Genomic DNA, 15084 nt, shown 5'->3' on the forward strand with positions numbered 1-15084 from the left:
GAAAAATTTTGGAACTGAATTGGGGCAATATCTCTGTATTTCCATTAACCATGATCTACATGAGATGGGGTACATGGCAGTCATTTTGAAATGGTTTTTGTTTCAACAACCATCCTGTAGATGGCCTAATGCTGAAAATGCAGTGACCCACGATCTCCACAGGACCTGGATAGTCTCACATACATAAAACCTTTATTTCATATAAATGAAGGTTATAAATTTTTTTACCTAGGGCAGCCTTAAATGGAGTCTAGCACCAGTACTGCATGTTTATGAGTCTTTGTTCTCCCCCCCCCCATAGAAATTTGTGCGCTGGATGCATGGAACCTGCATTGAGTGCCCCCCCCAGAATGTGGAGGGTGAGGATGAGCCTGTGGTGTTAAGCTTCTACGGGGACGTGTCCCAGCACCCCCTGGTCAACGAGCGGGCGATGGCCGTCTCACAGAACGTGCACCGCCTGCTCAGCTCCGTGGGCGTCTACCTCAACCGCTGGAAGAGGTACCGCCCCCTCTGGAAGCTGGACAAGGCTATCGTCATGGATAAGTTTGCCTCCAAGAGGCCCTCCTGCGTTCTGTACGACGAGAAGCTGCAGTTCTACACCCGGGTCAGCCACGAGGTGGCGCTGCAGGCGCTGGTGAAGAACGAGCACTGCATTCGGCTGAACCTGCAGCCCCTGGCCCGCGCCGTGCAGGAGCACGCCCAGGCCTGGGTCAGCTCGCTGGGGCGGCTGCTTGACGAGTCCGCTCGGGAGGCCCTCTACAGCCTCCGCAATGAGCTGCAGGTGCCAAACTGCGTCACCCTGAGGGTCAACTTAGCATTATCTTTTGTTTGTTTGCACAGAAACATACTGTATCTTGTGTTATGGATCTCGTTCCCTGTCTGTCCCATTGCTGTGGAATATGTGGAAATTGTTGTATGGAATGTATTAGTGGGCAAATTCACCAGTGAGATTTGTTGGGGGCCTGTTTTTTTTAAACCTAATGTAGACTGTGTGTGTGTGTGTTTGTTTGTGTGTGTGTACAGCAACTGTCAGAGAATCTGAAAAAGAGCCCTGACACATTGGAGGACCTCAAATTTGTGCTGGGCACAATCTCAGACATCCGAGCCATGTCTCTTGCTGTGGAGATGAGGTTCAGAGACATCCAGGAGAGGTACAGGACCCTCAAAATTTACAATGTGGAGGTAAGGGGCCCCTCAATTAAGTTCCATGCTGCCATTTCAGTACTGTTTTATACCAGTAAATAACAATGCACATTGAGTGTATGTGTAGGGGAGAGCTACACTCTTGAGTTGCCACTAAAGCTTGATTGGATGTTGACTGTAGTTGGGAACACATGCTGTGAACATTTAGATAACAATGGCGCTTCTGCAAATTTTGAAATAAGGAGGGAATAGAGTTTGTTCTTCTTTCTACCCACTGCCTTTGGTGAACAGTTGAGTTTATTTGGTTATTTTCTATAAATATTTTTGAGATTGTGCTGTTTTTTGCACTATATTGATGTGCATACTGTGTGTTGACAGTGATGTGTTTTGTAGTCTTTGAATTTGCTCTTTCTGATAGTGTCATTTTGGATGTGTATGCCATTTTTGAGTTTTTTGTTGTGCTGCATATGCTTCTGCTTCACACCGTTTCAATATGCTTCTAGTGTGTTGTATTTTCTTCTATCTTTGTGTGGAGGCCCCACAGGAAGAGCTGGATATGGCAAATAGCATCGGCCAGCTGTGGCTTGACCTGTTTGCTGAGGCTCGGACAGTGGATCGCAGTCTGGGGCGTGTCAAGCTGACCTTCACTGAAGTGAGTGCCGCACTATAATGAGTTTCCCATACTATAATGAGCAGATTTTCTGTCAGCTTATATTGGCAGTGTGGCATTGGCACTGGCACATTTCCAGGTACACAAAGCATGCTCTTCCTCATGCCTGAAGTTAGTAGCCATTCACTTTTGAAAGCCTTGAGGTTGCCTGCACAGTCTTGCATCCTGTATTTTTGATCATGGGATGTTTTTTTTTGTACCTGGATGCTTTGAATCAGCTGACTCAACACCCACTGCACACCTTCTTCTCCCCCAGATCACGAAAAAGCAGATTGATGATTATAAGGAGGAGGTGGCAGTGTTTGCAGAGAGCTTCAACGTCTCGGGACCAGGGGCAGTGGGAGACAACCTGGATGAGGGTGAGAGGCTTAGACCTTAATCCTCTCAATTTCTCAGGCCGCCCTCTGAGACATGACTTGACCGATTTCTCATCTCCCCCTCCCCTCCGCGATCAGGAATGAGACTAATGTTGACCTACGAGAAGGAGCTGGCACAGGTTGAATCTGGCCGCCAGGAGCTCGCCAACGCAGAAAAACTCTTTAGCCTCCCCATCACCATGTACCCGGAGCTGGTCAGCGTGCAGAAGGAGATGATAGGCCTGCGGCAGATCTACGAGATCTACAAAGAATACAAAGTGAGCTGGGGGGAGCGGTGGGGTGCTGTTACAACCCACTTTATGGCTTGCAAATTTGTCTCGTCAGAAAGTGGATGTAGTAAAAATTCATCCCTCAGCCATGCATGGGGCATTTGTTCAGTACGGACATTGAGAATAAGCATGAGAAACCAGTGAAGTAGAATTTTTTTTTCTTTTAGGTTGTTTTTTATGTTGTGTCTGTGCACTGTCTCTCTCTGTCAAACGCAGGTCGGAACACCATGGTTTGCATCTTTTTGACAGCTGCTACTGTCACACAGCATGTGTCATGATATTGAAGATTTATACTGTACTTTAGCCATATAAATACACAAATATCTGCACTTTATATCTTTTGCAAATTAAAACATCTTATGTTTATGTACCCTTTCAGAAAATTTTCATTTCCAGTGCATTTCCAGGAAACTAACCCCAACTTTCTATCATTGCAAAAAAAAAAAAAAGAAAAGGAACAATTTACAATGGGGTTTCCAGGAATGCATTTGGTCACAAAGAGGGGTACAGCCTGTGCGTCTAATCATCTACTTTGTCTTTATTCAACTTGAAGTGACTGTTGACTCTTTCCTGGGAATGGAAAATTGATGTAAATCTCCAAGTATGCATTGATGTTACATGTCAATGAGCTGGTATGTTATTAATCATCTTTTAGATAATAGCCTTCGGTGCTCTTTAATATCGAAGGCTCAAGCTCTTGGCAGAAAGTCATAAAAAACATTTTTTGAAGTTGTAGATGTGAAGCAGTTGTGGATCCATGTGCGTTGCTTCCAGGTGGCCAAGACAGAGTGGTCCCAGACGCTGTGGGCGAATCTGAACACACAGCTGCTGCAGGAGGGCATTGAGGGCTTCATTAAGAACCTGCGCAAGCTGCCCAAGGACGTGCGCTCCCTGCCTGTGGCCTTCTTTCTCGAGGGTCGCATGAAGGAGTTCAAGGACTCACTGCCCCTGCTGGTTGACCTGAAGGATGAGGCCTTGAGAGACAGGTTAGGAACTTTCAGTCACAGCAGACAGACTTCTGTTACTGTCTTCAGCCGAATAAGTTTACCATCAAATGCATGACACACTGCCTATGTAAAAATTAAGTAGCCTGATTAAAGATAGCAGAAAGAACCACCTCCTCTAAGTTTGCATATAAAAGCCATTATACCTTGTGCCATATAACCTGCAGGATTTTTTAAATAGAAATTTCGGTTTCATTATTATTATTTTTTGGAGTATTTTCCAGATTTATTTTGTAGGTCTTGAATAACAATTTTTTATTGTGTACAACATGCTGCTGCTGGATGTCATGTTGCAAGAGTGGATTGTGTGGATCTCTTGTGCTTGTGAAATGTGCATGTGTGTGTCTGCATATGCGATGATGTGTGTTTGTGCTTTTTTTGTGTGTGTTGTGTGTGTGTGTGTGTGTGTGCGCGCGCGCACACTCAATGGGGGCCCACTCTACCCCTCAGACACTGGAAGGAGCTGATGGAGCGGACCGGCACTAATTTTGAGATGAATCCTGAAACGTTCACCCTGGAGAACATGTTTGCCATGGAGTTGCACAAGTATGGGAACGTCATCGGAGACATTGTTACATCTGCTGTCAAGGAGCTCAGCATTGAAAAGGTCAGGACAGGGCTGTGAGAGCTTTTTGTGAAGCCATTCAGCACTGAATAGGGCTGCTGCTTTTGCTATCGTTGAGTTAAAGACAGAACTGTTGACTGTTGTATGAATTTGTAGATCCAGCAGCATAAGCATGTGATTGTGTGCATGCAGGGTGTGAAGGAGGTGGTGGACACCTGGGAGAACATGAGGTTCAGCGTGCAGCGCTACTTCAAAGGCACACAGGAGCGCGGCTCCATCCTAGGGGCTGTGGATGAGATCCTGCAGAACCTGGACGACAACGCCATGAACCTGCAGAGCATGGCCGGCAGCCGCTTCGTAGGGCCCTTCCTGGGCACCGTACAGGAGTGGGAGAAGAACCTGTCCCTCATCAGTGAGGTCATTGAGGTCGGTGCTCTCCAGGGTCAGAGATCACAGCAGGGACCTCTCTGTTGTCGTGTCTGAATCAGCCTGTCAGTGGGCCCAATCATCATGAGGAATGAACAGTCGTAAACGAACCTCATACTGTTTGACAGTATGTGGAAGTTTAAAACGATTACAATGGGGTGGTGTCCCCACCAGTTTTAATATTAGCTGAATGCATGTGTTTGTGCCTTTTTCATTGTATATAAGTGTTGTTGGTCTTATGGACAGGGGTAATCGTGTGTACATCAACATTACCATTTATGAGCTATTAGCACTGTATATGCAGTATGGGCTCACACACCATTTTGCGCAGCATCAATCTCATTGTTCTCCCCAGGTGTGGATGCTGGTGCAGCGCAAGTGGATGTACCTGGAGAGCATCTTCATCGGAGGAGACATCCGCTCGCAGCTGCCCGAGGAAGCCAAGAAGTTTGACAATATTGACAAAACGTTCAAGAAGGTTCGTGCTCAACCTTTGAAAAAAATCCTCCTCTCGGAACAACCACATTTATAATAAATGGCAGCAGTGTAATTCTTTACTTTTGTTTTCGCTGGAACATTGGTAACTCATATTACAGTCTTCAGCTTTCACTTGCCAGGAGACTATTGTCTTCCCTCAAAGGTATTTGTGGTACATTACATTACTTGACATTATAGTATTGTCATTAACCAAACGGTCTTATCTAGAGCAAATTACGTAGTTTACTGAGGCAATTGTGGGTTAAGTACCTTGTCCAAGTGTACAAGGGCAGTGCCCTAGCGCGGAATTAAACCTGGTTACAAGCCTTGCTCCTTACCACTACACCATGCTGCCGCTGGTAACGGTGTATTGCATGTCTGTGTATGTTAATTAGATCATGATGGACACGGGTAAGGATCCGGGGATTAAGAAGTGCTGCCTGGTGCCGAACAGGCTTTCGGACCTGCAGAGTCTCAGCGATGGGCTGGAGCGCTGCCAGAAGAGCTTGAACGACTACCTGGACTCCAAGCGCAATGCCTTCCCCAGGTTCTTCTTCATCTCCGATGACGAGCTGCTCAGTATCCTGGGCAGCAGCGACCCCACCTGTGTCCAGGAGCACATAATCAAGGTGGGTGTGCGTCCATAGCAACATGAAAACCTAAGCCCTTGCACAGGTCAGAGCATGTGTGTGATCACTACATCTTTAATGCACCCTGGTTTATGTTTATGTCTATGTAGAATGAAGACTGATTTTGAACTTGCCTGTCCAAGGCATGCACAGCAAAATTCTGTAACATTCTCCACTTAATTCAGTTGAGCCCCTCTTCAAAGATCAAAGTGCTGCAATTAGGGCTGCGCGTCACCAGCAGCAATCAAAGTCCTCTTGTTCCCTGTGGTCCAAATTGCCAGCAGACATTGATAACCGCAGCTGAATTTCTCAAAATTCATGCATGGATTCCACATTGAAGAATGCACAGCTTTAAGGTGTGGTCTCCCTCACGTAGATGTACGACAACATCGGGTCACTGCGGTTCGAGGAAGGGCCAAATGGAGAGGTCTTGGCCGCGGCCCTGGTCTCTGCAGAGGGGGAGACGATGGACCTGAGGGAGCCCATCCCAGCTGATGGACGTGTGGAGGACTGGATGACGGGGGTGCTGCAGGAGATGAGGAAGACAAACCGACTCATAACCAAGGAGGCCATTTACTCTTACTGTGAGGACAGGAGCAGGTACATGCGCTTGTCTGTATTTGTGTGAGGGGTCTGATGGGGATGTGGCTCTATGGAGGTGAGGGAATAGCTGTGAAGACAGATTGCACAACAGCTGTAACTTTGCGTGGCACTACTGAAGTCAGTCTACTGTACTGGACTTGACAAAAGTCCTAGCAAAGCTACCTATTACCAGTCATTCAACTTGAATGGATGCACATATGTTCTATTGTGCTGGAAGTCTCTCGGGATTAGAGCATTTACTAAACGCATGTAATGTAATCAGAACACTGGTGTCCTGTGTGTGGTACAAATTTAGGTGTCTAAATGCATCTTAACATGGGAAACCATGCTCTGCGGTGGGGTTTCCCTGAGCATGCGATTACCTAGTTTCTGATTCTGCACCTCTGTCAGGGTGGACTGGATGCTGCTCTACCAGGGCATGGTGGTGCTGGCCGGCAACCAGGTGTGGTGGACGTGGGAGGTGGAGGACGTCTTCAACAAGATCAAGAAGGGCGAGAAGCAGGCGCTCAAGAACTACGCCAAGAAGATGCACGAGCAGATCGACGAGCTGGTGACCCGCATCACGCAGCCCATGAAGAAGAACGACCGGCGGAAGATCAACACCGTCCTCATCATTGATGTCCATGCCAGGGACATCGTGGACACGTTTGTCAGAGACAGGTAGGGGGCACTAAAGAGCTCACCATGCTCCCCCGTCACTTTCAAGCCTACATTACATTACATTACATTATATTACTGCCATTTAGCAGACACTCTTATCCAGAGTGGATATTCAGCTGGATATTTTCTGAGGCAATTTTTAGGTATTCTAAGTACCTTGACCAATGGTATAGCAGCAGTGCCCCAGTGGGGGTATCGAACCAGCAACCTTTCTGTTACGAGCCCTGCTCCTTACACTGCTGCCTACATTGTGGGATGGAACAGCAGACATATGACACAAAATGTTTAACACAGCACTTTAATCCCATCTAAAGACGTGTTGTGAAATAATCAGAGCTGCTTCAGTTATCAGTGGCTGTGAGAAGTTGCTCTTTAAAAGCCCAGCATTTTCCACTGCTTTCCCCTCCCTCATGTTCCCAGTATCATGGACGCCCGCGAGTTTGAGTGGGAGAGCCAGCTGCGTTTCTACTGGGTCCAGGAGCCTGATGACCTCTTTGTGCGGCAGTGCAGTGCCACCTTCTCCTACGGCTATGAGTACATGGGGCTGAACGGCCGGCTGGTCATCACCCCGCTAACCGACCGCATCTACCTCACGCTCACACAGGTGAGGTCCCCTCATCCTGGATGAACAAATGATTAGTGGGTACCAGGAGCGATGGCTGCCAAGCTAATTAGTGACACCGTCGCGAAGTATGCACTTTGGGCAAGCTAGTTGCTCCCATGTAAGCTGTTCTGTACGGTGTTTGTGTGTGACCCAGGCCCTGTCCATGTACCTGGGTGGAGCCCCTGCTGGGCCCGCTGGCACAGGGAAAACGGAGTCCACCAAAGACCTGGCCAAGGCCTTGGGCCTTCTGTGCGTGGTCACCAATTGTGGGGAGGGGATGGACTACATGGTGAGTGAGCCAGTGCCTCTGTTCTCTGCCATCAGTAGTATGTCTTTCCTATTGCAACAGCCTTAGTGTCTGTTTTATACAGAAGGTACATGGGGTCAAAATTACACATGCTTTACTGGACCTTGTCAGAACATGTAGTTGTAATGAGTTTATTCGTACAGCACTTTTTTATACATTGTGCTCAGTACACTATTCAACTAAGAAAATAGAAAAATGTAAAGGAGGCAGTTTAAATCAATACACACAGGCAGATAAATAAGAACAAGTCATAAAACATAATGTAAACCATGTATCAATGATCTTGATCATAATGACTGTGTGTAGCTGAGTAAAGTGCTGCTGATGAAGGATCCCTGTGCAACAGATGTTTTGCCTGATGTTTTCCTGCCTTCTTGTCTCCAGGCCATGGGGAAGATCTTCTCTGGTCTGGCGCAGTGCGGGGCTTGGGGCTGCTTCGATGAGTTCAACCGCATCGACGCCTCCGTGCTGTCCGTCATCTCCTCACAGATCCAGACCATCCGCAACGCACTCATCCTGCACCTCAAAACGTTCCAGGCAAGCCATAAAATGAACCCTGTTCACTCGCCCCTTCACTAGTTTGGAGCTGGGAGTAAGATGAACTGGACGTGAAATCAGTTTAGATGCACCATGAAATGATCTATTCCTTGATTTGCTTTGAAGGCAGAGTGAATTAAAGCTGAAGAAAATGTGAATTTCCCAGTTTTTATCCATATGTTGTTTGTGTTAGTTTGAAGGGCAGGAGATCTCCATGGACGACCGTATGGGCATCTTCATCACCATGAACCCTGGGTATGCGGGGCGCACGGAGCTGCCTGAATCGGTCAAGGCCCTGTTCCGTCCCGTAGTGGTCATCGTCCCTGACCTACAGCAGATCTGTGAGATCATGCTCTTCTCCGAGGGCTTCCTCATGGCCAAGGTGACATGCACATGGACAAACTCACATACATGCACACAAAACGTAACAAGTGCACATACATTTGCACACTTGCATATCAATGCAAATCTACACATGTGCGCACCCATACATGCACCACATACAATAGGCATGCTCATACTCGCACGCGCATACTCGCACACTAACATGCAAATTATGCACACACTCACCTGCATAAACAGAATCACACGCACACACTATTATGCTGTGTCTCACACACAGCATCCATAGTCACACACTTACTTGTGAGACTCTGCACTGATCTACCCCTATCTCCTTGAGCTCAGATTCTGGCCAAGAAGATGACAGTGCTGTACAAGTTGGCTCGGGAGCAGCTGTCCAAGCAATTCCACTATGACTTTGGCCTGCGGGCACTGAAGTCTGTGCTGGTTATGGCGGGTGAGCTGAAGAGAGGTTCCCCCGACCTGAACGAGGTAACGGTCACCATGACAACAAGCGGGAGCAAGTGCTTCTTCAGCAATGACTATTTAAATGTCAGCAACACCAGGCAAACCTCAGTCACATCTAGTAAAAAAGGTAGAAGCAGCACAAGAATGAATGGTGGAGACAGTGAACCCTTCCAGTTGCTGTGAGAATTATGAGCCATTTCTTTTGATGGAGTGGGGATGTTATTTGAGTGTCTTGTCCTGTGTTGTTTGGCCCATTCTGCCTGCGTTCCTGGCAGGATGTGGTTCTGATGCGAGCCCTGAGGGACATGAACCTGCCCAAGTTCGTGTTTGAAGACGTGCCCCTGTTCCTGGGCCTGATCTCAGATCTGTTCCCCGGGCTGGACTGCCCCCGTGTGCGCTACCCCAGCTTCAACGATGCCGTTGAGCAGACCCTGCAGGAGAACCAGTACATCATGCTGGCCAACCAGGTGCCCAGAGCCCCGCATTCCCGCATTCGCAGCATTTTAAACAGACCAGAGCTATAAAATCATCTCAGTGTTTCAACACTAGCTTTCTTAAGTTGCCAAAACAGACAGCCATTGTAGTCAGTGAGCTCTCCTCAAAGTTCTCCTCAAAGCAACCGCTTGTTGACTTGCATTACCAGAAGAAAAAAAGTAAGTAAATAAATTATTCTGAGTCACCTCTGGTCTTCAATTCCAGGTGGACAAAGTGGTGCAGATGTATGAGACCATGATGACCAGACACACCACCATGGTTGTGGGTCCCACAGGAGGGGGGAAGTCTGTGGTCATCAACACACTTTGCCAGGCCCAGACCAGGTCTCTGCCATTAGCGGTTGTTTGTCTGTGTTGCCCTCTCATGGGAGGATTAAGCCGAGTGGTGGCCATTTAACAGTCATTTGGTTTTTCCATGTAGGTTGGGGTTGGTGACAAAACTGTATTGCCTGAACCCCAAGGCCATGAGTGTGATTGAGCTCTATGGAATTTTGGATCCTGTCACTCGGGACTGGACTGATGGGATCCTGTCTAACATTTTCCGGGACATCAACAAGCCCACTGACAAAAAAGAAAGAAGGTAAATGGATGCCACAGAATTCAGAACACTGCACATGAATCATCAGTAGATAAAGCTGGATGGCTCTGAATCTCTGTAGGGTTGCTGTGAAAATGGAAAAATCTTGTAAAGCAACTGGCAGAGCTTTCATGTTGATTGCCAATATACTTTCAACATCACAGCTATGTGAATATGTTTCTGCAAAGTTCCCAACATGTTTTGAGAACATTACGCATTAGCCTGACACTAGATCTGTAACGGGGTACATACATTGACCTGCAGATACATACTGTTTGATGGGGATGTGGACGCCCTCTGGGTGGAGAATATGAACTCTGTAATGGATGACAACAAGCTGCTGACCCTGGCCAATGGGGAGAGGATTCGCCTGCAGAGCCACTGTGCCTTGCTGTTTGAGGTACAGTGACACCAGCAGCACATAGTGAAACCTCAGAGCTGAGGGGCCAGAGAAGAGCCACGTGCTCCTGAACCTATTCCACACTGCAGTCAAAATGCAGTATCTGCTGCTCTGGTGCCTCAGCATGATGGAGCAGTCCCTATAACATGCACAGGACATTAAACACGTCAGATTTCAGGGATTCTTAAAGCCTTTATGAGTAATACTTCTGAAAGTAATAAATCTAGTGCCTCGCCTGATTCCCTCTGCATTTTGAGCTGTTCGAGCAATTACTTACAGTAGCAGTGAAGTTTGGAGGCATCTGACTACATAATTCCATTTGTGTTATTTTATAGTTTTTATGTCTTTACTATTATTCTAAAATGTGGTAAATAGTGAAAATGAAGAAAAAACCTTTCTATGAGTAGGTGTGTCCAAACTTTTGACTGGTACTGTAGGTTTGATTGCTTGTTTCTTATTATGGAGACTTGAGGAACAGGTATGATAATACTGGTAAGTTTGAAAAACTGACAGGTGCTATTGAATAAAGTATGTGTCCATTAGGTTGGAGACCTGCAGTATGCCTCCCCTGCCACTGTCTCTCGTTGTGGGATGGTGTTTGTGGACCCAAAAAACCTGCGCTTCGCCCCCTACTGGCAGAAGTGGGTCAACAACAGACACCCAAAGGTAAGGGAGCTCATCTGCATCATAGCTGTTGTGTGGTTTCTGTTGGCTTCAAGTTGTATTTGAAGCCTTTTCTCCTCTTTCTGTGGTAGGAGCAACCAGAGCTGAACAAGCTGTTTGAGAAGTATGTGCCCAGCACCATTGACATGATAGTGGACGGAATCGTGGATGGCAAGCAGGGGGAGAAACTGAAGACCATTGTTCCACAGACTGACTTAAATATGGTGGGTAGACAGTCGATTGTTGCAATACTGCTAACACCAAGTTCATTCAAACACACACCCGATATTACAGCACCTGATATATAACCACGCAGGTGACGCAGCTGACCATGATGCTGGACGCCCTGCTGGACGAAGAGGGTCTGGAAGCTGGTGTGCTGGAGTGTTTCTTCCTGGAGGCCATGTGCTGCTCGCTGGGGGGCTCTCTGCTCGACGCTGGGAAGCTCAAGTTTGACGAGTTTATTAAGCGTATATCCTGCTTGACCGCTGTCCATGACGAGAACACCCTCGCAGGCCCCGGGGAACTGCCAGGTGAGTCTTATTGAAAGGATGAACAGTCTTGTTCATTTATACTTAGGCTAAGATGCGCTCAGGAAAAGATAACCTTTTTCTTGAAAAAGCTGTTGTTGTAACATTTTTTTTTAATTATAATAATTATGTCTTTGAATATGAATGAAGAACATGGATTGCGTGTGTCTTTACAGGAAGTCTGCCGACTCTCTATGATTTCCATTTTGATGGTCAGCAGAAGAAGTGGGTGCCCTGGAGCGCACTGGTCCCCACATACATCCATAACACTGAAGTCGAGTTCATAGACATCCTGGGTAATGAATGCTTGTGTTCTCCGGTATGTAAGCTTTCCTCAGCGAGGAACAGATACTCATGCTGATACTGTTTGTCTCAGTCCCCACAGTGGACACTACTCGTGCTAGCTGGCTACTGGAGCAGATGGTGAAAATCAAGCGGCCTGTTGTGCTGGTGGGGGAGTCCGGCACCTCCAAAACGGCTACCACACAGAACTTCCTGAAAAACCTCAACACGGACACCACTGTGAGTTCTCTGCACTTGGAGAGTGGTTTTCAATGAGATTTGTAGTTTCAAGTCACTAAATTGAAAAAAAAACATTCAAACTGATGTTTGATAAAGGCATTTTATCAATGTATCATCACTGTATTTTTGCTAACGTCATAATTAGACATGAAAGAGCTCAGTTCTTTTTATTGGACACCTAATATCAATGTTTCATGTTTTCTTTTCCTATACTGGCATTCATCCACATTATACAACCAGCAAAGCTTTGAACAGTTTGGTTTAGGAAGGCAGGAGTCCTTTCTTTTTTTGTTTACTCTTAAATTTTTGATGCTTATTTATGTCTGTTTTTTCAATAGTTATAGTTACCAATATTTACAGATGGAAACTGATTCCAGCCTAATTGTTGCCTACACTGACTTAGATGATGCTGACAATCAACTTCTCCTCACGTACCACATCCATGGACCTGCAAAGGAATTTGGAGGCCAATGTTGAGAAGAGGACCAAGGAAACATACGGCCCTCCGATGGGCAAGAGGTTGTTGGTCTTCATGGATGACCTCAACATGCCACGGGTGAGACCACACCTTTCTGCTTCCTTTCTTGCCAGACCTCCTCTCTGCTCTTCTTCTTACTCCTCTTTCATCCTTCCTCTTTGCTGTCCTGTTGTTACATCTCTGTGTATGTCTTGCAGGTGGACGAGTATGGCACCCAGCAGCCCATAGCCCTGCTTAAGCTGCTCCTGGACCGGGGGGGCATGTATGATAGGGGGAAGGAGCTAAACTACAAGATCCTGAAAGATCTGGGCTTCATGGCTGCCATGGGGAAGGCTGGAGGGGGGCGCAATGAGGTGGACCCCCGCTTCATCTCGCTGTTCAGCGTCTTCAACATCCCTTTTCCCGAGGAGGAGGCCCTGCACCACATTTACTCCTCCATCCTCAATGGCCACACCACGGTGAGGAACACACTCAGCATTGCTACAGTTCTGAGTATCAGTGTGACTGCAATTGAACACTCTGCTTTATCTGGGAAGCACAGTTTATGCTCAGAATTCAGCCTGTGTGAATAACAGGAACAGCACCAGAACTCTACCATATGAGGAAATTAACTATGAAGTGAATCACAATAATAACTGCATTTCTGTTTTCCCCCATAGTCATTTGAGGACTGTATACAAAACATTTGTGACAAGCTGACCTTCTGCACGCTTGAGCTGTACAAGAGCATCATTAAGGACCTGCCTCCAACACCCTCCAAATTCCACTACATCTTCAACCTGAGGGACCTCTCCAGGGTCTATAATGGCCTTACTCTGACCAACAGTGAGCGGTGAGGCCTCTCATCTTCCCCCTATTTGCTCACTGTAATATCACACTCAGAGATATTTCAATTCATGTTTTTGTTTGGTGTATCTCGGCAGATTCCCGGAAGTAAACCAGTTTGTGCGCGTGTGGAGGAATGAGTGTTTGCGAGTGTTCCACGACAGGCTTATCAACGAAACTGACAAAATGCTCGTACGTTTCATGTGAAGGGCGTCCATATCAGTAGCTTCTGTGTGATGTTTCCATTTGTAATCCACTTATTGCTGTGGGTAGATTTTTACGTCACCCCTCTTTAATTTTTAAAATGTAATTTCATCACATACAAACCCCTGTGTCCTGTGTCCTTGGACTCCATCGTCATCCCTGTGCTGCCATCCTCTCACAGGTCCAGGGTCACATTAAGAACCTGGTACAGGAGCACTTTCCATCTGACCTAGAGTACGTCATGAGGGATCCCGTCCTGTTCGGAGACTACAGGAATGCCCTGGTTGAGTCAGAGCCACGTGTCTATGAGGATATCCAGGACTACGAAGCATCCCATGCCTTATTCCAGGTGCCCATACAACCACTCCAAACCTTCACTCCCGCCATTTGTTAAACCCATTAATTCACACACACAAGTAGAAATACATGTTCCAGTAGGAATGTGGGCACAAGTAAATTTATGTAATGATGACTAACTGATTCAATTTGTTGGCTCCCCGCGTTATCCTTTCTGCAGGAAATCATGGAGGAGTACAATGAGACCAAGGCCCACATGAACCTCGTTCTGTTTGACGACGCTCTGGAACACCTGACCCGTGTGCACCGCGTCATTCGCATGAACCGTGGCCACGCCCTTCTGGTGGGGGTGGGAGGTTCCGGCAAGCAGTCCCTCACCAAGCTAGCTGCATTCACCGCAGGCTGTGAGGTGAGGCGGCTGGCACAACATGACAAGATATAGTACATCAGCGCGGTACAAACAGTGGCGTGCACCTAGTGTGTTTTTTTGCCCTTGTTTTGCCTTTTTTTTTTTTTTATTCACAGTAGCGTGGTTGCTATGATGTTGATGCCATGTCTGCACCTTTGATTGTTGTTGTTCTGTAGCTGCTCTGCTGCTGATGTTGCAGCTAAATTGTTGCTCTCTTGTTGACTGTTGTGGCTGTCCTACCAGGTGTTTGAGATCACGCTGAGCCGAGGCTACGCTGAGTCCAACTTCCGCGATGACCTGAAAACCCTCTACCTGAAGCTGGGCATTGAGAACAAGAAGACGGTGTTCCTCTTCACGGATGCCCACGTGGCTGAGGAGGGCTTCCTGGAGCTCATCAACAACATGCTCACTTCAGGTTATCAGTGTCTATTCTCTCTTTCATTATTCATGTAATGGAGTTAACAATCTGTCAAAACACAATACATCCAGTACTTCACATATATTACAGAATTAAGACATGACTCTACAGTAAGTATCATGCCCTAGGGAGTCTTGCTGTGTACACTTGTAGATATTATGTCCCACTGGGATTGTACTCTATGCC

General features: G+C 46.9%; 1 protein-coding gene across 1 annotated transcript in view; it reads left to right on the forward strand.

The window, feature by feature from the left end:
* Positions 1-15084, forward strand: part of dnah10 (dynein axonemal heavy chain 10) — a 37989-nt gene that overhangs the window by 9976 nt on the left and 12929 nt on the right. Inside the window, exons 20-52 of the mRNA XM_036526228.1 lie at positions 302-781; positions 1024-1182; positions 1679-1795; positions 2070-2172; positions 2269-2447; positions 3234-3445; positions 3914-4070; positions 4221-4454; positions 4810-4932; positions 5327-5560; positions 5937-6160; positions 6554-6823; positions 7244-7427; positions 7582-7716; positions 8119-8271; positions 8465-8653; positions 8959-9105; positions 9357-9548; positions 9781-9899; positions 9997-10155; positions 10417-10552; positions 11096-11218; positions 11308-11439; positions 11532-11748; positions 11922-12041; positions 12122-12267; positions 12671-12823; positions 12943-13203; positions 13405-13577; positions 13669-13762; positions 13956-14123; positions 14292-14480; positions 14724-14895. Of these exons, the coding sequence (XP_036382121.1) occupies positions 302-781; positions 1024-1182; positions 1679-1795; positions 2070-2172; positions 2269-2447; positions 3234-3445; positions 3914-4070; positions 4221-4454; positions 4810-4932; positions 5327-5560; positions 5937-6160; positions 6554-6823; positions 7244-7427; positions 7582-7716; positions 8119-8271; positions 8465-8653; positions 8959-9105; positions 9357-9548; positions 9781-9899; positions 9997-10155; positions 10417-10552; positions 11096-11218; positions 11308-11439; positions 11532-11748; positions 11922-12041; positions 12122-12267; positions 12671-12823; positions 12943-13203; positions 13405-13577; positions 13669-13762; positions 13956-14123; positions 14292-14480; positions 14724-14895 (5854 nt within the window). The remainder of the gene's footprint in view (positions 1-301; positions 782-1023; positions 1183-1678; positions 1796-2069; positions 2173-2268; positions 2448-3233; positions 3446-3913; positions 4071-4220; positions 4455-4809; positions 4933-5326; positions 5561-5936; positions 6161-6553; positions 6824-7243; positions 7428-7581; positions 7717-8118; positions 8272-8464; positions 8654-8958; positions 9106-9356; positions 9549-9780; positions 9900-9996; positions 10156-10416; positions 10553-11095; positions 11219-11307; positions 11440-11531; positions 11749-11921; positions 12042-12121; positions 12268-12670; positions 12824-12942; positions 13204-13404; positions 13578-13668; positions 13763-13955; positions 14124-14291; positions 14481-14723; positions 14896-15084) is intronic.

This window comes from Megalops cyprinoides, chromosome 4, assembly GCF_013368585.1.
Source record: "Megalops cyprinoides isolate fMegCyp1 chromosome 4, fMegCyp1.pri, whole genome shotgun sequence".
Classification (NCBI taxonomy): domain Eukaryota; kingdom Metazoa; phylum Chordata; class Actinopteri; order Elopiformes; family Megalopidae; genus Megalops; species Megalops cyprinoides.